General features: G+C 40.3%; 3 protein-coding genes across 8 annotated transcripts in view; 1 reads left to right on the plus strand and 2 right to left on the minus strand.

Moving 5' to 3' along the window:
* LOC117498040 overlaps positions 1-27,723 on the minus strand; it is an 84,582-nt gene that overhangs the window by 34,598 nt on the left and 22,261 nt on the right. The gene's annotated exons all lie outside the window — the stretch shown is intronic.
* On the minus strand, positions 4,271-10,985 carry LOC117498056. The gene is made up of 5 exons (XM_034150116.1): positions 10,802-10,985; positions 10,655-10,687; positions 10,226-10,486; positions 5,460-5,762; positions 4,271-4,811 (listed from the first exon to the last, which is right to left on the minus strand). The coding sequence occupies exons 1-5, from the start codon at positions 10,836-10,838 to the stop codon at positions 4,537-4,539; spliced, it is 909 nt and encodes a 302-aa protein (XP_034006007.1). The 5' UTR covers positions 10,839-10,985; the 3' UTR covers positions 4,271-4,536.
* On the plus strand, positions 16,541-20,330 carry LOC117498046 (leukotriene B4 receptor 1-like). Its single transcript, XM_034150097.1, is given in 6 exon segments — positions 16,541-17,326; positions 17,328-17,548; positions 17,676-17,955; positions 19,483-19,701; positions 19,703-19,756; positions 19,758-20,330. Coding segments are annotated over 6 exon segments (1,209 nt in total). The 5' UTR covers positions 16,541-17,008; the 3' UTR covers positions 19,875-20,330.

Genomic DNA, 27,723 nt, shown 5'->3' on the forward strand with positions numbered 1-27,723 from the left:
CACACACAGCATTTTTATTATTTGTCCCGCGTCCCACAAATTGAGACTATCTCCCGCATTTGAGTGACAGTCGGGCAGAAAGGATGGATCGGTTCGCTGACGGCCGGCACCGCCCTTTATTATTATATTTTGTAAACGGCATCATGTAAGTTGCGCTGACAGGCGACACAGAGGTCCACAGTGTACCATTGAGCCATCTAGCCTTTTCAGGGATGGGCAAATGGCGGCCCGGGGTCATCATGCGGCCCCCACTTCCTCTTTTTGCTGCCCTCAGATTCATTTATAAACAACGTAATTAATTAAAAAAAAAATATATATATATATTTTATTTATTTTTTACTTGTAGTACTGATACCGTCCACTAGACTCCTAGTTACGTCGTGAGCTGCGTACATGATTTTGTTCGGCAGCCAAATACCGCAAAATAATATGTGACACGTTTGTGTGTATTGTGTTTGTTTCCCGGGGAAACACTCAAAAGAAACACCGGCTGTTGTTATGCCTGCTGTGACGTTAAGTTACCGCTTGTAATTATGCCTTTACAAGCTTAGAAGTTGTATTTATCATCTGAATTTGGCGAAACAAGTTTAATATTCTAAAAACCAAGACTTTGTTTATTTGAAATCAGATGAAAACAAACTGTCACGGACTCTGCCGTGTTATCTTTGATTACTATACGCTTTTCATTCATAATTTCAGCGGGAGCGGCGCTGAGGAACAGCAGAGTGCGGGTTGACAGGTGCCTGTGTTGACATTCCCCTTATTGTGCATCAGCAGAGACAGGCTACAAGTGTCTTAGGTTCCAGTTAGACAACTAATGTCTGGGTTAGTGTTCATGACTTCATGTTTATGTCATCTTAATGGTTAATCTCAATGCACACACATTTTCCGTGCTTTCCAATAGTTTAAAATAGTTGTATTCCACTGTTAACTCTTAAGCCCCACGGACCCGCCGAAGGGGCCGAAATCACAACATCTGCAAGCAAAAGTGTCTGAGGGCTTCTTAAGATGTAATAAACTATGAATGTTTTATGTCCATGTAACGGGAAGAAACTCAGCTAACTGATCTTTTTTTTTTTTTTTCAAAAAACCCCACAATGCTAACGCTGAGCCTCTGAATTAGCAACAACATATTAAGGCCGTTAGCACAGAACTCTAGCTATACCGATCGATATACTTATTGGATCTGCACAAACAAGCTTAGATAACATCCTGAGATTCCACAGATTATAGAAATATAAGGATCATCACTGAGCGATCAGAACTCCTGACAGGGGAAGCAAATACAGACAACACACGAGTAGCTTTAGTTAGCAAAACACGGAGATATGCTCACCTTAGCTGTTATTCTGATCAAAAGTCGTGTTCAATGGCATTAAAATGAGAAAAAACGCGGCTGAAGGTTAATCAATAGGTTATAGCAATGTGTCTGTCACTTTGAAAACATTATTGATAGTCCATAATTCCATTTTTATGCAAAAATCGGAGGAGAAAAATGTGCTGCTAATGGTAGCCACCAGAGGCTAGCGCAGCTTCCGGTTTTTCTACGCGTCACTATCACTCCTTATTTGGTAACCTGTGTGTGTATGTGGAACTTTCCCTCGATTCCATTGGCTCTGACGGTTAGAAAGAAATGTCAACCATCAAAATCGAGCAAGGGGGGCCAGAGATATGGAAAATCCACCCAAATCACCCCAGAAGTGTTTTTTATTTGCTAAATCTCTAAAAAGGTCAAATGTTTTTTTGGGCGGACACTATAATTTACAGTTTTTTACTATGTTCAATCTGAATTTTCTTTAAAATAAAAAACCATCTATATTGATTCTGACTTTTCTGCTATTTTAAAGTAAGTCAACACCATTATGAGCCTGAATATAGTCTATATTAATAAGAACGAGAAAGGTTTTAACATATATATCGTTTATGACAAACATATGACAAATGTGCGAGGGTGATGACGTCAGAGCATCGTCCTATGTGCCGGGGCTTAGCCAATTTAACCCCTGGTTATGTAACTATGTTGTTCATCTTATTTTACCTATAGTTAATGTTTATTTATGCATAATTTTTTATCTCTCCAGTTTTAAACGATATTTTTGGTTTACTGTCCTATAGTATATATTGAAATGATTTCGGACCTGTTTATCCCAATAATTATAAAAGGTGTGCATTGGAAATATTTGTTTTCATAAATTGCATTTATCTCTCTCGCTCGCTCCCACGCCCACTTGTCTGTGAGCTGCGGACGCCTGATAAGCCAACACCCCCCACTTTCATCACTTACAGCGCCCATCGCCTGATAAGCCAAGTGTTGGCTTATCAGGCGATGAAAGTGGGGGGTGTTGGCTGCGGACGCCTGATAAGCCAAGTGTTGGCTGGAAGTGATGAAAGTGGGGGCTAACACCCCCCACTTTCATCACTTACAGCGCCCATCGTCTAGGGCAAATGAAAAGTTTAACCGGGGTGAAAAGGGTGTTCGATTTACTTAATTATGAATATTGTACATCAAGGCCGACAATTAGGATGAGCGGGCAGAGCGGCAACAGTCAAAAAGGTGTTTTTCCCCCCCAGATATGGCGCCCTAGGCGAAAAGATCAGTGGTGGGAGTAACGAAGAATTTACTTAAGTACTGTAGGCTACTTAAGTACGATTTTGAGGTTGCACTTGAGTTTTTAAATTGTACTTCTACTCCTCTACAATTTAGAGGTAAATGGTGTACTTTAACTTCACTAAACATTTTTAATACCTTTAGCTTCTTTACATATTTTGGTGTGAAATATAATATACACTTAAATCAGACTTTAGTTACACCTGGAGTAAATTCACAACCCTGCAGTATACAAAGTCATTAAAACTAGCTGCACCTGTACCAGCTTTCATAACACTTTAATGCATCAATAATTATAATCAAAACATATCATATATATTATTCTGAAATTAAATCTGCATTATGAGTACTTTTACTTCAGATTAGCTGTCAAGCTGCATCTTACCTTGTCTCTCTCTCCTCGCGATCCTCTCAATGATCTGTCTCTCGGTCTCTCCTCCTATATGTTCATTCTGAAGAGTTTCAGTTTCGTTTCTGACAAAAGAAAAATACCCATTCCCTAAAATCCCCCCACCTGCACACGATATCCTGGTGAACAACACCTTAAAAAAAAGAAGAGGAAAATAATCTCTTTCATTTCCTGTGCATCTCAAAAAATAAGTGGCCTTTTGCCGTAGCAAAGAGCTAACACACAATTAATACATCTGATGTTTTTCATGTGAGGGTTAAATCATCCATACTGTATGCAAACCTAAAGTGTACTTTGATGACTTAATCAACATGTATTTGGCTACAAATGTACTGAAAAGCATTTACACAATTCCTTGCAGGATTAAAATGGTACACAACATTTCTCAGTCAAACTGTTGTCCAATAAATTACTTTAGAAAGGGATTTCAGTCCTTTTTACTACTACTGTATAGCTTTCAACACACAAGTTTAAAGCAGGGTGAAACAAACAAGAAGACATATAGTTTAAGCATATTTATATAAAAAAGAAAAATGTTTTCTTTAATAACAAATGGTTTATGATTGACGTTCTGGCATCGAACACAAGTTATGACAATAGACTGGTGCAGGGATGACATATTTACCCGGAAGTAAGCTGCGCATGGGTTCCCTCGACAAAAAAGCAATGGGATTTCTCAAAAGGATTTTGGAAAATAGCTCGAAATAAGGTCTGTGGAAAACGAACCTGTTTGATAAATGCACGTTTTGTTCAGCCGGATAATCTCCACATGTCTACCCTACTTTTATAATTTTCTAATCATAAATCTAGAAGCAAAATGTAATGTTATGCTATAAAGGAACTACAGCCGAGTACAGCAGGGTCGCACGACTTCAACGTCACGCCAACTTAAGATCCATATTAAAAAATACAGGTTCTAAATTGTACAGGTTGAAGCGTTTGTTTGAACAGTTTGCAGGAGGCAGGTACTTGCTTTCAAGCAGAACAGGGGCAAACTAACTTAGCGGTAGTGTTTACGTGTTCGGCGTAATGACGTACAACGTCCTCGACAACTTCTGTAGTCCTATTCAGCCACTTGTTAACAACCATCGTTTTTCAGACATTTAAATTCTTCAGAAATCACCAGTGGGGTCACTGCTGATGTATTTAATGTCGTAGAACAAAACGTGATCCGTCTCTTAAATTTGTGTCGACCACAGACCTTATTTCGAGCTATTTTCCAAAATCCTATGGAGAAATCCCATTGGCTCTGAGACGAGGGAACCGGTAGTGGTAAAATGCTTACTCACTTCCGGGTTTTAGGACTCGTCACTGCACCACTCTATTAAAATCCACAAAATCATAGAAAGTTTATAATTGTGCACCATGATACAATACACTTACATGCCTAAGAATGAAAGTGTAAATGTTGACATCATAAGAGAATATTAGCAAGTTTTAAGACGATACATTGATTCACATTCAGTCACCTTCACATTTCAAAACAATATAATACTTCAGAAACAAACATTTTAAATAATTAAAACTCACACTCCATAGTGATGTTGACTGCATTACTGAACTGTCCTGTTTCAGACTCACACCAGAACACTCCACTAAACCTGTAACTGGTTATTGTGCATGTGGATCCAATCATTGTCCCCAAGATAGAACAGTGATAAAGGTAGTCAGGTTTAGAAAACATCCTCACCCTCCACTCAGTGGAGTTTCCCTCACAGCTCAGTGACACAGGCGTTTTGGTGAAGTGCTGCACACTGTCAGGACTCACTGTGAGAGACGCTGCTGAATTCAAATCTGAAACACACAAAGAGGGGACATTTAAAACATGCAAACTGAAAAAGACAATGCATTGGTACAGCAAAACTGCCACTTAATTTACCCTAAAAAAACAAACGGGAACAAACTAAAGTAGGAGGAAAACAGTGTCTCAATCCCACACAACTAATTTTTTTAATTATATGTATTGTTCATGTCTTAAACCATTTAACCAGCAGATAAATATCTTAAAACATATTCCCAACTAAAAAAATAAAGAAAACACTTACCAGTTATATCTAATTACAATGTATTGAGAAGCCTTTTATTATTAGGTTTTGGATTAAACAACTCATGTGTCAAAAAGGCGCCGGCCCCACGAGGACGCATACTGTAAAACCCAAAACGCATACGCATACTTGTGTTAAAATTCAGTCAAGTCCAGAAGCTGAATAAATTCATCATCATTCTGTTTGAGAGAATAGTTTTGAAAACTTAACTACAGGTATGACCTGATGCTGGTGTAAAAGAAAAGTTCCCAAAATAAGTGACTTTGTTCCATTTTGTAATAATGGAAAAGTCAAAACAAACATTCCTCCAGAGCAGACAAACTTCGATAAAGACATTTTTTTTGGCCTAATGATGGTACAAACTACAAGAAGAAAGAAAAAGGAAGAACATACTGACCTCCAGACCAGACAAACTTAGGTTTGCTGTACCAACTGTAAAACACTGGATCTCCTCTTGCAGCTCTGCAAACATATCCTGCTGTGTGTGTTTGTCCATCAATGATGAAGAGATCCTGTTCAGTCCCATTCTCGCTGCCAAGTAGCAGCTCAAAGCTGTAGGAGTAGTCTGACTTTTGGGGAACAGCCTTATACCAGTAGAAGCTCCAGCCAGCAGACGGATGATCAACCCTGCAGTTCAGAGTTACTGAGGCTCCAGGACTCTGCCATGATGGAGACACAGTGAGGACAGGCTGAGGTCTTTCTGTTGGAAAGTGATTTAAATATAATGTTATGATTTATAATTGGCGGGTTAAATGCTCTCCTTGGATCCTACATATTTTCTACAAACGTATAAAACAAATTTAAGGGTGTACAGTATTCTTCACCTGCCTATACAGCATCAGTGAAGCTGTTCTAATGTTAAATTATCAAAATAGTTCACAGATTATATATTAGAACTTGTCCAAACATGGCCATTTCCACTGATCATAATTACATTGTTGAGGTATACTAAAATAGATTTATACTGTGCAATTTTCCAAACTCACATTGGTTTCGCATACAGCATCTCTGTCAAGCATGTGTATTCAGCAGTATTCACTCTCTCCACTAAACGACTCGTTGGAGCTCTTGCCCCCCCCCCCCTCCCTGTGAGCCTAGTGTGCTCCGATTTGTCAGCTCGGCTACTCTGTTCTGATTAGTCAACCACCAGAGAGGCTCCGCCCGCTTTTTTCGGCTCGCTCTCAGAACATCAGTCTTATAATGGCGTCGGTACAGCCGTATATTTTATACGCTAACTAACCAAACTGTACCTACAACTGTTGTTATAGAAGAGTGTGACGGCCCCAGGGCCTTTGTGCAGGTGTGTTGCAGGTCTTACGATGGGGTGGAGCTGAAGAGGCTAACCCCTAGATTCCACCGGGTCCGTCTGCGGCGCGTTGCGGTTTTGGTCCGGCCTCCTCCGGTGTCATACCCTACCAGGCGCGTTTCAGAAGCATTTCAGAAGCGGAGCGTCTTGCCTGCCGGCTCGCAGTTTTTGTTGATTTGGGCATATTTCCTGGACAGGCTACTTTGTACAGACAAAGTTAATAATAACTGTAATATTCCAGTTATAAACGACATGAATCAAAGATGTGTTGCTGTATTTTAGTGGTAAAAAAATGCATTCATCATCATAATTATTCTATATATATATAATTTACACAGTGCCTGTAACCGGAGGAGAACGCTGGCATTTCTCCTCCTACTTGAAAGACTACGGAGGGATAGGGTCTGCAAAATGTGTTTGTGTGTGTGTATATATAGCTCTGAACGTTCCACTTCCTGCCTGCCCGACCTTACGTTACGGCTGCGCCGCGCCAAAAATAGGATTCGATCCTAATTTTAGAGGAGCCCTGCGCCGAGACGCTTCTGGGACGCTTCTGAGCCGTAACGCGCCGCGTGTGGTGGAATAGCACCCATTGACTAGAGTGGCCGCGAATGCCGTGAGCACCGCGGCGCAGCCGTAACGCGGCCGTAACGCGTCCGTAACGCGCCCGTAACGCGCCGCAGACGGACCCGGTGGAATCTAGGGTTAATCAGCGCGATCACGGACACCTCGACGGAGGTGCTATTAAGCCCAGCTGCCCGGAGTCTCTCTCCAAAGCGGCTGCAGAAGGACGAACTCGGCGATCCTCTCCCCTCGACCACCTATCTCTGCATTTACCACAATAAATGTGCCGTGGTTTTGTAAACTCGTGTATGTCTCCTTGTCTTTCCGTTGTGGCCTACGAGCCGGTCATAACAAAGAGTAAGTTATTTTTACCTGTAATAAACTACTACCGTTTGATGAGAAATCAAATCATGGTTTGCTATATATGAATGATATGTTATAGGAGTAAATAATTCAGGGAAGAAAGGATAGGCCTACTAAGTATTTCCATCAAACTTTATTTTTAGAAATGTACAAAATGAACATAAATATACATATATACACGGTATATCATCCATTCCTCCCCGCATCTTGCCTGGGCGCAGACGGGGCTTTTTAGGACGAGGCCTCAGTGTGGTAGTCCCGTCCCCGTGAAGTATTTTCCGCCAGGATCTGGCTGGACGAAATCAAATGCAAATCACAAAATATTAGAGAAACTTAGTTGTTTTAGATTCGTTAGTAGTAGTTGTGGTAGGAGTGTGGATCTATCGAATCCATCTATATAATCAATTCAGTAAGCTTGCCAGCTAATATGCTAACCTAGCTTTCTTGTTTACCTTAGCAAACACGATATGAACGTTAGCTCGGAGGAACGGCAACTATAATGGAGTGTAATAAAACTACTATGAACAAAAGCTAGTGGTTCATATTAGGCTAGCAATAACGTGTTTATAATTGCATTCTTATATGGGTAGTCTGCTACGTTCGCCCGGAGTATACTGTCTATGAGTATTTGGTGTGTGAATGCAGACATTCTCCTGCTATGAGATACATGTATGTAAGGCCATCTGCTGATATTAGAGTTGATATGGAAACGCTAGCAACTTAGTTAGCACAGTTAGCACTGGCTTAGCAGTCCGAAACATGTTTACACATTTAAACAGTCGTGGTAGATACCTTGTTTGATAAATATACAAATAGCAATGCAAACTTACAGGTTGTGTACCCGAATCTTCCCCTGCTCCAAACGGTCCAAACAAACTAGGAATAGCATCGTCCTTCAGTTTCAAATGCTGTGCATATCCGGCCTCAAACTGGGCAATGTTTTGGAAGCTTTCGTCTGGGAAATGCCGGTTCTTCGAACCTCTGAAGGAACAGTGTTAAAAAGACATTTCAACCACTGACTTCGTCGTGGTTCTTCCGTCGGTAGGACAAACAGCTCAGATTTCTCCTCACATTTCAGGAAACAGGTCCTTGGCATTTGCATGACTGGATCGATTGTGAACTGAACCAGAGCTTCCAACTAGAGATGGGCGAGTCCTGATTCATCCGGATCATTAACCCAGATCCTAGAAATGAGCTGGTCGTGACGAGTCTCCCCTCTCCATTAACCCGAGTCCTTTGAGTCCCACACTTGGTGTGACGTACAAATTAAAACTATAAATTGCGTCACTCGCTACTCTCTTTATAACATGTAAAATCACATTACAACGTACCCCAGTCCATCTGCCTACCCTTTAGCAAGTATACAGGATAGCTGCCTGCCAGAAGTGATCGTTTGGCTCAGGGGAGGGGACGCGGATCAGTGAAACTTCCTGCAGACTCGTGAGGACTCAGAGGAGCCGACGGCTCCTAACCGTAATAGCATAGCAAATCCAGAGATCCATACTCGTCATGTGCACGAGCATAGCCCCTCCTCCAGCACCCGCGGCTATATTATGCACGAGTCAACAGCAGACTCGCAGATTCGCAGATTCGCAAATCCTGACTCACTGTGCAAAACACAGCAGACTCGTGCGGACTCAGAGCCGTAACCGTATAGCAGCAGATCCAGAGATCCAGCAGACTCGTCGTCATGAACGAGTCAACAGCAGACTCAGATTCGCTAAATCGCAAAATGACCTTTATTTTGTGATCAATATGTTTTATTAAAGCAAAAGACACCACTTTACACACATTTAACACATACAAACACCAGTATTGCAATGATTACGCAGTCCATGAGAAAATATGGGGGGCATATGATTAGATATAATTATACGTTTAATAATAATAATTGTATAATTAAGACATTTTATTTATTCTAACTGTTTTGCAATTTTCTATCATTTGTCATTGTTTGTTTCTTTTTGTGTGCTATGTTCAAAATAAACATTTTGCCAAGTACGATCCTTATTGGAAATGCAGCTATTACACGCAGGAGACTGTTGCACAACATGACAATTTTGTTAGAAGTCTACACTGAAACTTCATTTAGAGCCGGAAACATAATGGACTTAATCAAAATCGCGGGATCCGTGAATCCAGGTCAATGATCGAGAGAGACCAGTAGCCTACGAGTTAGTCAGCGGAACTTCACAGACTCAGATTCGCAAATCCTTACTCACTGTGCAAAACACAGCAGACTCGTGCGGACTCAGAGCCATAACCATATAGCAGCAGATCCAGAGATCCAGCAGACTCGTCCTCATGCACGAGTCAACAGCAAAATAACCCTTTTTTTTGTGATCAACATTTTTTATTAAAGCAAAATACACTGTGTAGCGGAGGTTAATATAATGTCAGTTTAATATGCTCGTGAAATGCAACAACTTTTCGGTTTCACCGATAGGATTTCTACCCTCTTGGTGATGCTGACTCATATGACTCAAATGACTCGTATGATCCGGATCTCTTCAATGACTGACTCAGAAGACCCTGAGTCCGTAAAAGGATCCGGATTTGCCATCTCTACTTCCAACAGTAAATGTTAGGCTGGCAGAGGGTGCGGCCAGTGCCGCTGGGTGTGGCCATAGCTCTTCGGGATTGGTCCATTGATGTACCGCATGACATCATGCCGTACCCGGAACTAAATGGAAGACTCAAATGGGCAGTGACGTATCTCCAACGAGGCGTTTTGGGGAGGTATTTTCTGTGTTAGAGTTTTACTCGCTACAGGGTGTACTTTGAGGGTTTTGACTCTGCACACCGTTTACATGCATAAAGACCTTCATAGGGGGACGGGTAATAACCGGAAAAGCATGACATGGGAGCTTTAAGTAAAATAAATAGTTTTTATTGAACTTGGTCATGATGGTATTACTTTGATCACTTACCTGATACAGTTAGATATATTTTATTGCTTTCCTTTGTTGAGTTCTTCTGATGATAAAAACATTGGTACGCACCACTGTAGCCTGGAGTTAGAGAATGTAATTTATATTTCTCATGTTTGTGGTGAGGGAGAAATGCTCCACCATCCTGGAGGATTGAGTAATACCAGTCGCTGTATCTGCCTCCTGTAATGTCACACTTGAAGGTAACAGACTCTCCAGAAAAAAAAGTGGTCCAGTTTGGCTCAATGGTCAGCACAGCATCTAGAAACCATCACAAGATACATAAAGTAAAATGTGTTTTCTTTTTGTAAAAACATTTATAATAAATTGACAAAACGGAACACACAAAAAAGAGGATGTTGTCTGGAGAGTTTCATAGGTAGGTTTTACTTTAGTTGGTAAACAAAAAGAAAGAAATTGTATAATTACCTTGAGCTTGTCCACGGTAAAGTAAACTCAGCACTAAAATAAGTTTGAAAATACATCAGACATTATTAAACAGACACATATATCATAACCTCAGGCATTTAAAAAGTTGTATCAATGGCAAATAAAACATTCACAGAAAGTACTCACAGAAAAACCCCAGTAGAGAGAGCAAAGTGTGTCCCATCTTCACATCCAACACTGATAACCTGTTCCTCTGTTTCTGAGAAATTCTTCTAATTGTGTAAATAGAAAGATCGAAACTGCAGCATATGAAGAGAAATCAGGAACTACAGAGAAACAAATGCAATGTAATATCGGAAAAGGAAGTTGATTTTTAACTTCTTTACACGGCCTGGGCTTCCTTCCCTTTTAGACGAAGCTCACACAACTGAACAGCTTTTAACACAACACGTTTTTTTTGCACCTTGGTTTAGGTATCCTCTAATGATGAAGAGAGATAAGGTATTAAAATATGATTCCTGACAGATAAGAGTTGTAAGGGTCTCACGAGCACTGAGCTAGCTATCCATCCAGTTAAACCGTTTGAAAGAAAACTCCAGCACAGTTGTCAGTTTTACTGAAGTCCCTTTACTTGGTGAAACTGTAAAGACAATACAGACATAACAGTTTATTATGACTGCCCGACTGACGAGCTAAATAGACAGAATACTTCACACAATGAGCTACGGTGCACAAAACTGAGAAGCTAATCAGCCTAGCCGCTAGTAGCTTAGCCGCAAAGAATACTCACTGCATTCCTACAAACATAAACATTTTACATACAACATATTCCCATGAAGCCACAGTCTGTCAGACAATAACACTCACAGACGATGCGTGAACCAGCGGGAAATACGAAGCACAGCCCATGGAGAGCAGACGTCCGTTCATGAAACAACCCAAGCTACACGTGGAGCACACCCGGGAACGAACAAGTTCGGTCTCCTAGCAACAGGAATCGAATAAACCACTAGAAAGCAGCAGTGTCAAACAACCACCACAAGGTGGTGCCAAAACACAGCCAAGAAAACACATACACAACAGATATACACCAAAAACACACATCAAGGACAGAACACTCCCCGCCTGGGGTTTTTAAACCCCAGATCAATCAACAAGAATCAGTCTTTGGAGACAGAAGCAGGACCACTTCTGTAACAGGACGAGAAAAGATCCTTTTGGTCTTGTCCTTGGAGATCTCTACCTCGATCTTACGAACCAGTCCATCCCTTCCTGGGAATGTCTTTGTGATGGTGGCCATAGGCCATTCGTTTCTCTGAGCCTGATTGTCTTTCAGGAGAACAATGTCCCCCTCTTGAAGGTTTGACCTCTTAGACCGCCACTTGTGACGAAACTGCAGAGTCTTGAGATATTCTTTTCTCCACCTACTCCAAAAGGTGTCCGCCAGGCTCTGAACTTGCTTCCACTGCTCTTTAAAGAGGTCTGCCTCTTCAAAGTTACCTGGAGGAGGTGGTGTAGAGCCTGTTTTGAGGGTCAGGAGCATTGCTGGGGTGAGGATGAGAGGTGACTCTGGATCTGAAGATACTGGAATGAGAGGTCTAGCATTGATGACTGCTGTCACCTCAGCCATGAGCGTAAGCAGAACTTCATGCGTCAAAGAAGACTTCTTCTGTTCAAGCAGCAGATAGTCAAGAATGCGACGAGCGATGCCAATCATCCGTTCCCATGCCCCACCCATGTGGGACGCATGTGGCGGGTTGAACACCCATGTGCAGTTCTGCGTGCTCAGGTACTTCTCCACGTTGTTGCCACTGGGATCTGTAGTCTTCATTTGCAACTCTCGAGAAGCGCCAACGAAGTTAGTGCCGCAGTCAGACCGTATTTGTTTTGCTGTGAACTCTAGAAAGTGGGCTTTCATCTGTGGCCGTTTTTCCAGCGTGCGTCTCAATGAAGCAAGACGATCTTGTGCTTGTTTCCTATTGTTAGGCAGCCTCTGTCTTGGTAACCGGAAAGGTAGTGGTCCCACCCAGCTCTTCGAGCGAACTGCCAACGACCACAAACTAGCCCCATCCGTAGAAGATATGAAGTTTCTTAAGATCATGGAAGCAGAGTTTCATCAAGACAGCTCGAAGAGCTGGGTGGGACCACTACCTTCCGGTTACCAAGACAGAGGCTGCCTAACAATAGGAAACAAGCACAAGATCGTCTTGCTTCATTGAGACGCACGCTGGAAAAACGGCCACAGATGAAAGCCCACTTTCTAGAGTTCACAGCAAAACAAATACGGTCTGACTGCGGCACTAACTTCGTTGGCGCTTCTCGAGAGTTGCAAATGAAGACTACAGATCCCAGTGGCAACAACGTGGAGTTTCAGTTTCAGTTTCTTTCGCCGGTCAAGATGTCCGTTAAAGTTTAAATCTTCCGGACAAAATTTGAAAAGTGCCGGTCAAAGGTCTTCTTTGTTATTTATTGAGCTTTAAAACAAATGAATACGACTCTATATAATAAAACACGGAGGACGGAGATCTCTTTTTCTCCCCCTCTTCTGACAGCCCAGCAGCTGATCAGAGCACGGCTACCCTCTCCTGCAGGGGGGCGTGGTCAGCAGAATCAGACCCGTAGACAGCAAACAGCACATAGAGCGAAATGAGGCATGGCTAAAATGCATGATCTGTTTGGTATTTTGAAAACAGAAACGTATAAATATACCTTATATAGGTATGGCCCTACAATATATCATTTAAATATAGCATGATAGGTCCACTTTAAGGAAAAAGATCAAGACTCTAGCTCTAATGCCAAACCTGTAAAAAATGGTAAGTAGAGGACTCAAGAGGAGCAGGCTTGATGCTGGCGTTGTTTCCCTGGAGCGCAACATTAAACGACGCAAGCCTTTTTACCTACGTTCGCAAAACTTCGTCAGGGTTCATTGTGCAGCAAAGTTCCTGACACCTCAAGAAAGATCCATCCAAGAAGGAGTCTTCTCCTTTATTCACATTAAAAAAAGAGATGTTTAACCTGTTTCACGCCTTCCCCCCGGTACCGGGCGGATAAACGCGTCATTTGCAGGAAACAACGTCTAAGGAATCTTAATATTGAATAAAACTATGAATGTGTTATATCCATGTAACGGGAAGAAACTCAGCTAACTGATCTTTTTAATTTTTTTTTTCAAAAAAACCCCACAATGCTAGCACTCAGCCTCTGAATTAGCCTCGACGAAAAAACGTAACCTACAAAGGCACATAAACTCACTCAGAACTCCCTTATTACTTATCCTAGATGCACAACCAAACACTATTTTTTGGTGTCCTGGAGACACTGAATCTAACGGTGCCCACCTCAACACTCAGTGATAAACATTCGCGACGCTATCAACGAAAGCGTACATCATCACATGTGGAGCCAAGAAGCTAAACATGTAAATATGGCTTACCTTGGTCAAAAGTGGTCTTCAATGGCATTAAAACGATAAAAAAACGATGCTGCAGTTAATCCATAGGTTCATCCTATGTGTCTGTGCCTTCTTTGAAATTATTTCTGATAATCCATAAGCAATACAACTGCGTTTTAGTTTCCAAACTCCAGAAGGAGACATTCCTCCAGTTTAGTTTCGCTTTCCACACGCGAAGCGGCAACATTTTTTCTTTACAATGTGTGTCTATGTGAGTCTCCTCCTTCGATTCTATTGGCTCTAATGGTCACAAGGGTATGTCAACCAACCAGATCGAGCAAGGGGGGCCAGAGATAGGTCAAATCCACCCAAATGACCCCAGATGGCCCAGTTTTTGGCTAAATCTCTCTAAAAAGGTCAAATTTCACTTGTTTTGCATCAATCTTGATACAGGGTACTTATTATATGTTGTACTTTGGATTCCTAAAGCTTTTAGTCTACTAACCCATCATCCAAGGGTAGTTTTCACTATCTGTAAAAAATAATTTTTGGACGGACACTATAATTTACAGTTTTTTACTATGTAAAATCTGAATTTTCTTTAAAATAAAAAACATTTATATTGATTCTGACACTTCTACATCCAACTCACAGGTTTATCATTACTTTGAGAAAAGATTATTAATTTAACCCTTTTAGAAGGGAAGATATGGTCATTTGTTCTGGGAATGTCATTTTCGAGCCTGAAACCTGAAAAACAGACTCAGAGTGGAACAGGTTAATGGCATAATGATCCTGGAACAGTTTTGTAACCTGATGCACTAAGTGACATTGTTGTGTTTGAGTTTGAGCCTTAACCACACTATCTGTATATTTTTATTATACAGAATTATACAGAGCCTTGCTCTGTTTTGAACCATTGTGTATGGAAGAACTGTGGAGTTTACTGTACATTTTTTATTTTAACATCAAAATGATTTTTTAATTGCAAATTGTATCATGTTATGTTTCATATGTACATACACCAAAATGTCAAAATGAATGAAAACAGTGACAAAAACTATTTGTTGGCTAAATCATATAATCTGTGTAAAAGTTGATTTAATGTGAGACAACAGTTACCAATCTAGAAATTGCACTGTAAACATTTATTTGGAGACGCGTTTGCGGCCAACTGATAAATGCAAGTAAAGCATTCATTGTCCTTGTAGCTCTGTTTTGTGTCAACACTTTTGCTGTTGAGAGTAAATTCAGTTTTTGATGATGGTCTCCTGAAACCTGTGAGGGTTAATGAGGGTTAATCAGAACAGTGAATTGTTGGCATGAATGTCAAAACAATGCGCTGAGGGACGCTTAAACACTCAATAGTGAGTCTCAACTGAAATGTTTTAATACTCACTCTGAACAAAGAAAAATACAAAAAATAGAAAATGAAGGGTATCATCTTGTAATGCAAATGTGACACATCTCAACTTCGTTATGTAACAGGGGTTATGTGGTACGAGGAATATGCTGTACATATGCCAAGATTTCTGGTGAAAGAGCAGATAATGCAGATGGAAGAGATATGCTTCAACACTCATGTACCAACAAGATCCTGACAGTTTACTGGAATATTCACCCACTAAATCTCCCTCATGACGTTCATTCACCTGTGATGATAATTGTATTGTTTTTTCTCTGAAATAATCCCACCAGTTCTACAAGATTTCTTCTCTCCATGATATTCACTATTTTCTGTCATAAGGAGGAACTGTTTTGCTGCCTCGATTGTTTGTGTTCCACACAGGTTTCAGGTGTCAAAATATTTTCGATAAAGCTGGAATGCATACAGTACCAGTATCATATAAGCAGAAAGCAATGAGTAGGAGGAACAACCGCTACAACAATATTTGAACTTTGTTGTTTCTCTCCACACTCTTCAAGGAGAAAGCCTGGGAGTTAACAGCAGATCAGAAAGGTTTCAACTAGGTTACATTTGTACATTTTCAAGTGGACTTACCGTTGTGGGCTTTAAAGAGATCAGCAGTAAGGTCAGTATGCAAATGTTACTTGTTAATATATTACACCTAAAATATATTTATTTTGGAGTCTGACCGAAACATTTCACGTCTAATACACATTTTTGGACTGAAATCTCTTTTATAAGTTTCCTGTATATTTTTATTAAAAATGTTAAATCAGTCAGAAAAAACTTAAATGTTAAGTTAAAAATACTCATGAACATGACTGTTTCTGATTTTGTTTTCCAACACAAAGACTGCAACTCTCTGTTGCTGTCTGTCCGGAGACAAGAACATTTTGAAGTTAAATATAGATTTTAGTTTTTAGAATAAAGTTCAAAAGTTCACAGTTTTCATATTTACAGTAAGTTGCCTTGTTAGTAATTTGTTGGTCTAAAACTGCACTAACACTCAGAATAATGTGTGAGACAATTTGGGAACATGTGCCCTCTACTTATAAGGAACTGTCCTTCCCATGTATAAGAGAAAAAAAGGAAATATTCGTCTAACATTTCAATGGTTGTCCTTTGACACTGATCAGAAAAACTTGAAATTAAAAGATATATCAGAAATGTGAAGCTTTCCCCTCTGTCTTATTTGGCAAATGGCATACAAATGAAATAGAAGTAGGGACAACATACAGGAAGTGAAACATTAATCTAGAAATTAGGTAAAGGTATTTCTTTTTTATTCATGTTCAGTCATTTTCCATTTGTCTGATGCACACAATTCAAACAGCGCACAAAAGTCTTATAGGGTGAAACATTTCAAGCATCTTTGTTATCAAGATGTGTAAAAAGTGATATCGTATCAATCCTTACCATCTGGAAAAAGGCAGTTAATGATCTTTTGAGGTCCATGTTTGCTGATAACATCACTTTCTATAAATATGTAGTGTAGATTTGGAGTAGCAGATAAGGTAAAAACATGTTTAACCTTTCGAAGCATTGACACACATTGGCACCTAATTCATTTTCTGTTCAAAAGGTTGTGTAAATGTCACAGTGGTCAAAGCCTCACTCAGATTCTTCTCAGGCTTTCCTGATGGCATCCAATATCACCACCACCATCTCCCAGCAGTCCTCCTCTTCGTCTGTTCCTCTGTCCATCAACCACATGGTCGGCATCGCCATCTTGACCCTGGCCTTTGTGCTGGGCTTCCCTGGGAACCTGTTTGTTGTTTGGACAGTGTTGTGCCGGGTGAAGAATCGCTCAGTGACCTGTTTGCTGGTGCTGAATCTGAGTATGGCGGATGCTTTCTTGCTGCTCAGCGCCCCTTTTTTCCTGCGCTACCTGGCTGGAGGACGAGGCTGGGGAGTTTGGCTCGGCAGCATGCAAGCTGGTGCATTACCTATCGAGTGTGAACATGTACGCGTCCATCTACCTCATCTGCCTGATGAGCATGGACCGGTGGCTGGCCGTGTCCAGGCCGTTTCTGTTCCAGACAATGAGAACCAAGCGCTCCCTCCTGATTCTTCTGCTTGTTGTCTGGGTGTTAGCGTTGCTCCTGTCAGTCCCGATGCCTTTCTACCGCAGGTGAGACAAAAATGTGTCTTTTCTTGAAATATATCAAGTTTCTCATTTTATAAAGGCTAGTTTGTAATGGTAATACTGTAATGAGGGCTGGTTAATCCATTCGAACATTGATTATGTTAATTTACAGACTGGATATGAGGAGTACTTTACCAAACAATATCACTTTGAGCTTCTGCGTGCCGTACCACTGGAAGAGCAAGAGTCACCGGGTCTTCCAGTACCTGTTTGAAACCATCGTGGGCTTCCTGCTGCCTTTCTCCCTCATCAACACCTGTAACTCCTCCGTCATCTGTCGTCTGCAGAGTGCCAAGTTCCAGGGCCGAGCACAAGGCAGCCGTCTCATCCTGATGGTCATCTGTACCTTTGCAGTATTCTGGCTGCCGTATCACATCGTCAACATCATAGAGGTGAGTTTTACTCATAATTTTGTTGATCAGAGTTTGACTTACATGGGCTAGAAATGTCTCCTGATTCTATTATATGCCATACATATGCTTTATGTGCAGGTATCGGACGTTTTCCCACGGGTTAAAACAAGACAATAATACAAGGATATGATGTTGTGGTGACCATGTCCACTTTCAATATACAGTCCATTGCTGTGGGCGACACTGGGAGGATCTGGGCGCTGTTGATCGCCTCCGGCCCTAGCTCCTCCTGCGTCTCCCCAGAACTTACTTCTATGCGCTTTGTTGTCATTTCCGCTGTCAAGCACCCAATTTTGACCCGGTGGATCCTTCAGCCCCTCTTGAAGGTTCTACCAGGGTGTTTCAGTTCTTGCATACATGTTCTGATGCTCAAACTTGGTCACCCTTTTTCAGTTAGATGCTCTCTCTGCTGCCTTGCTCTTGATGGCTCTTCTCCTGCATGCTCCCTTGATGCACAGCGTTCCATAGGTCCTGCTGAGTGCACTGGCATGCACCTGGTCTTCCAATTGATCCTGCGGCAGTCCTGAACTACATCCTGGTACTTTGCCCTCTTTCTCTCTCGCGCCTCCTCCATTCTTTTCCTCATAGGGCACAGCCCCATCAAGATGAGCTGTCTAGTGTCCTCAGAGCCCAATATGAGGTCTGGTTTCAGTGGACTTGATGCTGTGTGGTGGAATCTTCTGTTACCTTTCCAGGTCAACTGTCATCCCCCAGTCTCGGGCCATGGAGAGCCAAGTCCTTTGGTCTTTTCTTCAGCCGCTTACCCACCTAGTAACAACATGATGGGTTTTTCAGTAGCGTTGGTGTGCTTTCACTGATCTCCATGTGAAAGCATCTCCGTGTCGGATGGATGTTGCGCTCCCAAGTCTGGCCCTGCCCTGTGCCACACTCCCAATGAGGTCCTTGTGCTTCAACCAAGTCTCCGCCTGCTGGACTGCCTCGGTCTTCCTCAAATTCCTCCCTGTCCGCAGAACAATCCCTGTGCCTTCCACTTTGGAGTCCCTCGATCCTGTGTTCTTCAGATGTTCTCGTGACCATGCCACAATAAATTCCTCCTTGACCAAGCTGAAGGGGGAGCTTGAGCTTATTGCTGTTCCCATAAATCCCAATGCTGCTCAGGCCCCAGGGGAACTTCATAGATAAGCAGAGGCCAGAGGATTCACACTATGCAGCTGATTCTGCTTTGCTGTTTCTTCAATATTGTATTATGTGACTGAAAATCAACACTTCCTGCTGATATATTTCCATATTTAAAGTCCTACAGTGGCTCTTAGCTTTTTATATGAAACTGCTACAGATAAATACATCTTTTATTTTTTAACCCAAATTGAGAAAAGAGGGGCATAGTAAAACTGACTCTAATGAACAATTGAGCTGAGTATGACACTCTGACGCTCTTCTGCTCAATTGATGGAGTAAGAGCTGTGGAAATATCCATGAGGGTGAATTTACCAGAGCAGTTATGTGATTTATTTATTAATCTCCCCCCTCTTCTCCCTTCAACAGGTGGTGGGCCTTTTGCAGGACAGTAAATCCACTGTTACAGCCGCCCTTGCAGCCCGTCCAAATGTCACGGCATTCGCTTACTTCAGCAGTGCGGTCAATCCCATTGTGTACGTGTTTGCTAGCAGCTCCCACATTCGCCAGGTCGGCTTCAGCTTCATGGGCAAGCTCTTCGAGGACACCAGCTCGGAGAATAGGACCACGTCTACCTTCACCCGGACCGGACACATTAACCGCGGATGCTCTATACCGGAATGAGCGCGCCGCCCTGAACACCCCTGTCGATGAAACTGGGGAGGCTGTTCAAAAGCAAGGAAAAGGACATGAGTGGTGGGGTGGCGGGAAAAGAGGCGGACGAGCTTGAACTCAGGACACTGGCCATCCAACTAAACTGATTACACTGTGTTGACTCATGAGTTGAATTGTAAGAGATATTTCTTACATAACTTTTATATCAAGAAATATTCAAACAACTATTGTATGTATTTCCTTGTAAGCACTATCATATCATCATTTCATTTCATTTATTCGTTTATCTAAAGAGGGACAATGCACATTGATGAACATCTTTAACAATTAATGCTTCAAAATGTAAATATGCCGGATTTTAGCATTTAGCTAATTTCCATCCGTAGTCCCTCACATACAACATTTAAGAAGATGACATTTATATACATAGCAACAATAAATACATGATATGCAGAAAGAGCATGAGCAGCATATACAAGCATTAACCACATGGTAGTACAATGTAGCAGCTACGACGTATAAAGTGCAAGAGAAGATAAAAGAGCTACCTAACGTGCAAAAGGAGATACCCCTGTATTAAAGTGCATTTAGCGGTGATTGCACGTTTGTTTGTTTCTCAACCATTCTTTTAGTTGACCTTTGAAGTTATTGAGAGTGGGACAATCCAATATCTCAGTTGGGAGGCTATTCCAGAATGAGCTGCCTTTAATGGAGAGTACATTTTGTCCAAAAGTGGTCCGTCTGTGGTGGACTTCACAGTCTCCTCTGGTTTCTGACCTAGTGCAGCGTCCAGTGTGTTTTTTGTGGATAAATTCCCCTAAGGGAGGGGGGGCAGTCCATGTAAACATTTATAAAAAAAACAGATACTTTTAAAAGACTTAAAATTGTCAAAACTCAAGAAATGGTGTTTATCAAGGATGATACAGTGGTGGTATGAATTTGGCTTTCTGTCAAAAACTTTGATAGCTCTCTTGTACAGCTGTTCTATTGGTTTAAGGTTTGTGGCACAAGCAAACGACCAGTTTGTCCAACAGTATTCAATGTGGGATAGAATCATAGAGTGGAGTTATGACTTTGCAGCATTGACAGTTCAGTCAGACAACACACGTGTTTCTTTAACATGTTTATTAGAAGCAGCATATAGTTGAATTTGGCGTCTAGGCTCGGGCCTCATCACTCCACAGATATACATAGCACGATGAGTGATGATTAAATAACTAACCCCCCGAGCCTACAGGTGGAAGCTGGGGTGGAAGCTGGGGTGGTGGTGGGGCAGGCAAGCAGCAGCTACGTGGAAGTAGCTGCACAATAGCAGCAGCAAGCAATGCATAGAGAGAGATCTGGCAGGTTAAATAGAGCGGCATATTAAGGAGAGTCTGTTTGGTTGGTTGTAGTGTGGAATTAGCTACGAGCGAAAATATCTTAAGGCTGTTAGCACAGAACTCTAGCTATACCGATCGATATACTTATTGGATCTGCACAAACAAGCTTAGATAACATCCTGAGAGTCCACAGATTATAGAAATATAAGGATCATCACTGAGCGATCAGAACTCGTGACAGGGGAAGCAAATACAGACAACACACGAGTAGCTTTAGGTAGCAAAACACGGAGATATGCTTAGCTGTTATTCTGATCAAAAGTAGTGTTCAATGACATTAAAACGAGAAAAAACGCGGCTGAAGGTTAATCCATAGGTTATAGCAATGTGTCTGTTACTTGGAAAAAATTATTGATAATCCATAATTCCATTTTTATGCAAAGATCGGAGAAGAAAAATGTGCTACTAATGGTAGCCACCAGAGGTTAGCGCAGCTTCCGGTTTTTCTATGCGTCTCTCTCACTCCTTATTTGGTAACCTGTGTGTGTATGTGGAACTTTCCCTCGATGCCATTGGCTCTAGCGGTTAAAAAGAGATGTCAATCAGCAAAATCGACTAAGGGGGGCTATAGATATGGAAAATCCACCCCAAATGACCCCAGAGGTGGAGTTTTTTTTGCTAAACCTCTCTAAAAAGGTCAAATGTCACTTGTTTTGCATCAATCTTGATACAGGGTACTTATTATATGTTGTACTTTGGATTCCTAAAGCTTTTAGTCTACCATCCCATCATTCAAGGGTGGTTTTCACTATAAGTAAAAAATAATCTTTGGACGGACACTAAAATTGACAGTTTTTTACTATGTTCAATCTGAATTCTCTTTAAAATAAAACACATCTATATTGATCCTGACTTTTCTACATCCAACTCACAGGTTTATCATTACTTATCATAGAAAAAATATTTTGAATTTTCCCCTTTTAGAAGTGTAGTTATGGTCATTTGTTCTGGAAATGTCATTTTCGAGCCTGAGACCTGAAAAACAGGCTTGGGGTCTAACAGGTTAATTATATGTTTTAAATTTGAGTGTTTCCGATCCCCTAAACCTCCAGGGATGTACACAGTTTAATACTGGCAACTTCTTATTATGGGAAATACGAAAACGTCTTTTAAAACTACAATTCCCAGTAGAGACGTGCCATAGAACATGTTGCGAAACACACAATAGCCAGCCTGTGTAGTTCTGGGGACGGGGTGGGGGAGGGGGGTGGTGGACCCATTCGAATCCAGTTTTGGATCGTCTGCCGTGGTTCCATCCCATTTCAAAGTGCTGTTTGACGCTCGGCATAACCCTCGGCGCACTGCCACTCAAACATCCAGAGCTTGAGGACTAATCACGGGGTTTGTCGGTTTGTCAAGCGGAGAGAATACTTACTTCCGGGTGTAAAATTCTCTAAAGCAACTACTATGAGCTGCTCCGACCCTCGGTCCTGACGGACTCCAACTTGTGTTTATTAATCAAACAAATAAATAAACACAAGGATAATTGTGTCTTATTTTTGAGTAAATAACAGTGTGTGGTTTAGAAAAGAATACAAAATTAGAAGGAAAAAACGATGAAACAATACAGATTTCAGTATTCTGAGCCCCTACTCTCCCCCTAACTGACGGCAACAAAAGTCCTACATTATTCAATTAAAATAAAGAAGTAAAAACAATAAGTGTGGCTTGATATTGAGTAAGAAAAAGGTTGATAAACGCTGTGAGAATGGATCTGCGGAGAGCATTTCGCCGCGATCCCAACTCGTCTATTACCAACGTTCAGGGAGCTCTATGCAAGTCAATGGGACTCCCTGATAGTTGAAACTTGACGCTAAAGGGCCGCCCCTTGCGTTGGAAAGTGATGACAGGGACCCTGACATAACGTCAACATAGGCCGAGTTGGGAGTGAGAATGTGTTGGTTAGTCCAAAAACATGCTTGGTTAGTTATTGTTTTAAATCATGCAGTTGCACTGATCACATGAAGACATACATGCACACTCACACTGTCTGGTTGTAAAGTCAAGTTTGGTCAGGTACACCCCAGAGTCAGTCCTTGACAGTGCTTTTTTCAAGTAACACTGTCAGTCAGGGTCAAAGGTAATTTGCTCTCAGTTTCTTTTTTTTCTTTTTTTTTTGCCATGTGTCAAGCTCTGCAGAGACTTTGATATTTCAGCATAGGCCAGTATCCTTTGTCTACACAAATCTGTCATATATGCGCCATCATTTATTAATTCACGATTACAACTATAATTTTCAAGACATCTCTAACTTTTCATTGGGACAGCTGTTTCCCACATTTCCTGAAATTTGTTAGCCAACATTTTCACTTCCTTATAGTACTACTACTGCAGTTTATTAACACCTAATCTATATTCAAATGTCTAATAGATCTATTTCAGAAACTTGTGCATATAATTATTTTCTTGAGTCAAAACATTATTAGGATCTGTGTAGCTCTGCCATGTATTTCATAATTCATTATATTAATTTATCTTCAATTCTGATCTACTTAAAGAAAAACCTTTAACCTCCCTAACAGTGTGTGGAACCTTGGGTGTCCGAACATGTAACAATCACTCCTTCCTTTATCAAGGATTTAAAAACAGAAGTCATTTCATCAATAGTTTGTAGTTTTTTTTATTTAAATTGTAAATTTAATAGAATTTAGGAGTTTTCACTATGGCAGGTATATTTTTATAAATAACATCTCTAAATTTCAGGTCATCACTTATTAAATGGATGTCCATTAGGAGGTGGTGACACTTGTCTTTTAAACTCATAATCTGGTGCCATGCACTCCCTTTAAAGCTGCAAGTAAGATTTTTTTTAAAACCACTGCAGGGTGGGTTGAGTGACCCCTTCTCCTTATTGGTTGTCAATAATATGCACCTTTACAATGGGTGATCCAAGGCCCCACATCTTTTCCAATTATATTGCTTTTTCAAAATTAAATGTTGCTGTTTTTTATTTTTATTTTATTTTAAACTCTACATCTTGGACTACAAACGACAGTTATTTCCACATTTAAAGTTCTCCTATAGTAATATATGGTACAATGGTGAAACCAATACCTCAAATTGAAATTTAATTTATATTTTGTTTAGTACTAGCTTTCCCTTTATCATGACCTATATAAATAAATATGTCTGATTTTAACAAATTTATATGACAGATTGGGTACTAAAACTCTCCGTTTTAAACTGTAGATCAATACTCTAACAAATTAAAACACTACCGAATTCACACATGAATAAAAACTTTAAAAGAATCATTTGTAAACATGATGAAAAGATTGAAGAATATGTTCTACTCTGTACTCCTAACTCCAGAACACCCACTGCTTAAAGTGTAGTGAATATTTCCATCATTTGTCTCCCCCTTTATCCCACAGTACCTTCAGTGTGTTTAGGTTCATTTTCTCATTTTACTTTAATAGTTTCCTCTTTACTGCTATTTTTTATTTACCAATTGATTAATTCATGGGTAATACAACTTTTTATCTTTACTTATTTATCAAGTAAATTAAATTTCTTTAAATTTGGTTCTTTTTATGTGCGTTTGTGAATAAGTGTGTTTATGTGCAAACTCACTCATTCCGATTGATTCCCTTCCCGTCTCCTCTGGTTTACCTCCTCACATTCTGCTCGACCAACTCCTCTGATTCTGACTTCTCCCCCTTTGTCCATCAGCTCTTTAATCCATCCGCTGTAACACTTTTATGCAGCCATCTGCCCAGTTACATCTGCAGCCACTCATCATGCCACTGTTCTTGTACTGCTTTGCATTTCATCTCCTCCTTTCATCTCCTCCTTTACAGTCTCTTTGCTGTTTTATGGAGCTTTGGTTCTGGCTGCCACAGGTGGAGATTGCTCTGGATGCAGTTCTGGATGCAGTCTTGTTGTTGTTGTTGTTGGTTCAGCTCTGGTTCTCTGTCTGTTCGATGGAGAAGGAGGAGTCTCCTGCTTGGGTCAGGTCTTTGTTTGCTCAGGCGGATCGGGGTCTTAGCCGTCTGACAGGCAGAAGGACAGTCCAGGTCTCGGGACGCAGTACCTTCTAGCACACTGAGGTTAAATAAATTCAACCCTTTCCACTCTGTCTTTTTCTAATCATACTATCTGTCTTGGTTGTTAAATGCCATCTTAATAACAAAATGAATGTGTCCTAATGATATAGATCAAAATTAAATGATAAGTGAGATTTGTATAGATATCAGGGAATTCAATTTATATAATTATTATTTAAGTTTATATTAGATTGTTGCAGTTTCTTCATCAACTCCATACTTAAGAGTTTAAAATAGGATCTATATCTTTTCCCACAGATAACACTGATTGGATCATGTTTTAATGCTAATACACTGATAACATCTCTATAAAATGTAAAATATATATATAGGTATAATGTTACAAATATTATAACCTAATTGGTTTATTAATTGTGTATTATTGGATGCCCTCATCAGTCATGCACATCCAAATATTAATTATTTTTACATTTATATGATGAGATGAACATCTCTAAAATAGTCATAGCTTTTTATTCATTTCATTTCTGTTTGGCAACATCACTGACAGTAAAGGGTAGCCAGCAAAGACAACTTGTACTGTATTAAGATTATTATTGTTTGAATATTTTTAAATGCATTAGATTATATTTACTTAACTATTATTTTGTGTGAATAATCTTGGTTTTAAAATGTTTTAATCTAGTCAATTAATAAATTCATTTAAGTCTCACTTTGCTGTCAATAAATATATGCCATGAGGGAGGATATGCCATGCATATCTATATATTGCTGGTCAATGGGACACATCTTTTTCTTGTATTGGATTACACTGAACACTCCTTTTGAATGTAGGAAGTTTATGTTGATTGGTTATGTTGGTATGTCTGGATCGCAAAATAAATACTAGAAAATGCATTTCCAGCTGAAAATGCGTACGCATGCTGTAAACTGTGAACATTTGTTGCTGAATTTAGCTGAAAAAGCTGAATATTTTATTTGTTGAATGATCTCTGTAGTTGCTTTTAGCTACAATGTATTTTATTTTATTTTGTAAAGCACTTTGAATTGCCGTGTGCTGAAAGGTGCTATATAAATAAACTTGCCTTGCCTTGCCTTACAGAACTCCTTTTTCAGAACTAATTTCAACCATTGGTAACATATTTACTCAAAATAGCTCTTTCAGTAAACCATTTTCTCCTATAAATTGAAATACTCACATGTTACAAACACCATTTTTTCACACACTACAAAAAGAACATCTCCATATATTCCCCGTTAAAATCCCACTTTTACTTAGAACAACAGTAAAAACCAGCAGATACTAACAGATCACAACAATGTAAATTGACTCAAGAGTAGGCCTATGTTTTCTTTCTATTATAATTATTAATATTATCACTTTTAGTGAACACTTATTCGTATTATTTAAATGCCCTGTCCATAATCCAGACATGCAAATTGTTTGAGTGTAAAAATGTATTTTTCCCTATCTGTTTACACTCTAAAGATTCTTGAGTTAACTCATCTCCTGGTGCTGTTTCTAAAAATGTCCAATTACTTATTGTTTTGTTTCAGCTTCTGTCAAATCAGTTCTAACTGCCGTGCTATTTCTGGAAAGTGGCAGTGCAGGTACACAATGTGTAAGATGGTGCCAATATGTTCCTGTTTTAATTTTAACCCGGAGTGCATGTGTAGTGCGTTCCACAACCTCCCAAGGTCCACTCCACACAGGCTCCAACGACTTCCTCTTGTGGATTTTTACTTTTACCCAATCACCTGGTCCAACAGGAGTCTCTGGTGTTTTCTCAGCTGTTTGAACCTGTGTAGACAAAACCTGGAACATATTTGTCAGAGCCCTGACACATGCATCCGCTTCAATTTTACTGATGTTAAACACTGGTTCTCCTCTATATTGCGAGGGGCTATATCTTGGTGGATTTTGCTGAGTGGGGCAATCTCTGGCCCAATGTCCCGTAAGTCCACATATAAAACACCCATTTTTCTCCCTACCTCTTCTTCTTGAACGATTGTTTCCTCTCCATTGTTCCCTCTGTTGACTCTGAATACAGTCTGCAGTTGAGCCTGGCTTCTAGAGTACTGTTATCTTGGAATCTGCCATATTTTATAAATATTTTTATAAAATGATTAAATTATCAAAAACGAATTGCTAATTCACTGAAGTACTTTTGTACTCTTGATACAATGTGTTCTCTGTGTAATACTTTAAATATACAAATATGTGTTAAATGTAATAGTTCTAAATTTGAACACAGTGTCGTGTGCGGTTCTAGTTCTGACTGAAATAATATACAATATGTCCAGCAGATGGAGCCAAACCTTAATGTATCATTAATCTCTCTTTCTTATGTGCCACACCCTGTTGGCCACCAGATGGCAGCACCTGACCAGGAATGAGCTTCATTTCAGCCACAATATCTCTGACTCCCTTTTTTCACTCACATAAACCTTTTTCAAACTTTCTCATCTATTTTTCTGTTCTTTTACACCAAAACAACGTAAACATCTTAGTATTTGAACAACCAAATGCTATATTTTCTGTTCAAAAGCCCTAAATTGTCCCTGCCACCATTTTTAGGATAATATAGTAAGTTCATAGGAAGGAA

This window comes from Trematomus bernacchii, unplaced genomic scaffold (genome assembly GCF_902827165.1).
Source record: "Trematomus bernacchii unplaced genomic scaffold, fTreBer1.1, whole genome shotgun sequence".
In the NCBI taxonomy this organism is placed as follows: domain Eukaryota; kingdom Metazoa; phylum Chordata; class Actinopteri; order Perciformes; family Nototheniidae; genus Trematomus; species Trematomus bernacchii.

Coding starts and splice junctions, on each gene's coding strand:
- LOC117498056 (XM_034150116.1), bottom strand. CDS start 10,838: ATGGGACACACTTTGCTCTCTCTACTGGGGTTTTTCT. Junction 10,688..10,801: donor CTCTCTACTGGGGTTTTTCT/GTGAGTACTTTC, acceptor AACTTATTTTAG/TGCTGAGTTTACTTTACCGT. Junction 10,487..10,654: donor TTACCGTGGACAAGCTCAAG/GTAATTATACAA, acceptor GATGGTTTCTAG/ATGCTGTGCTGACCATTGAG.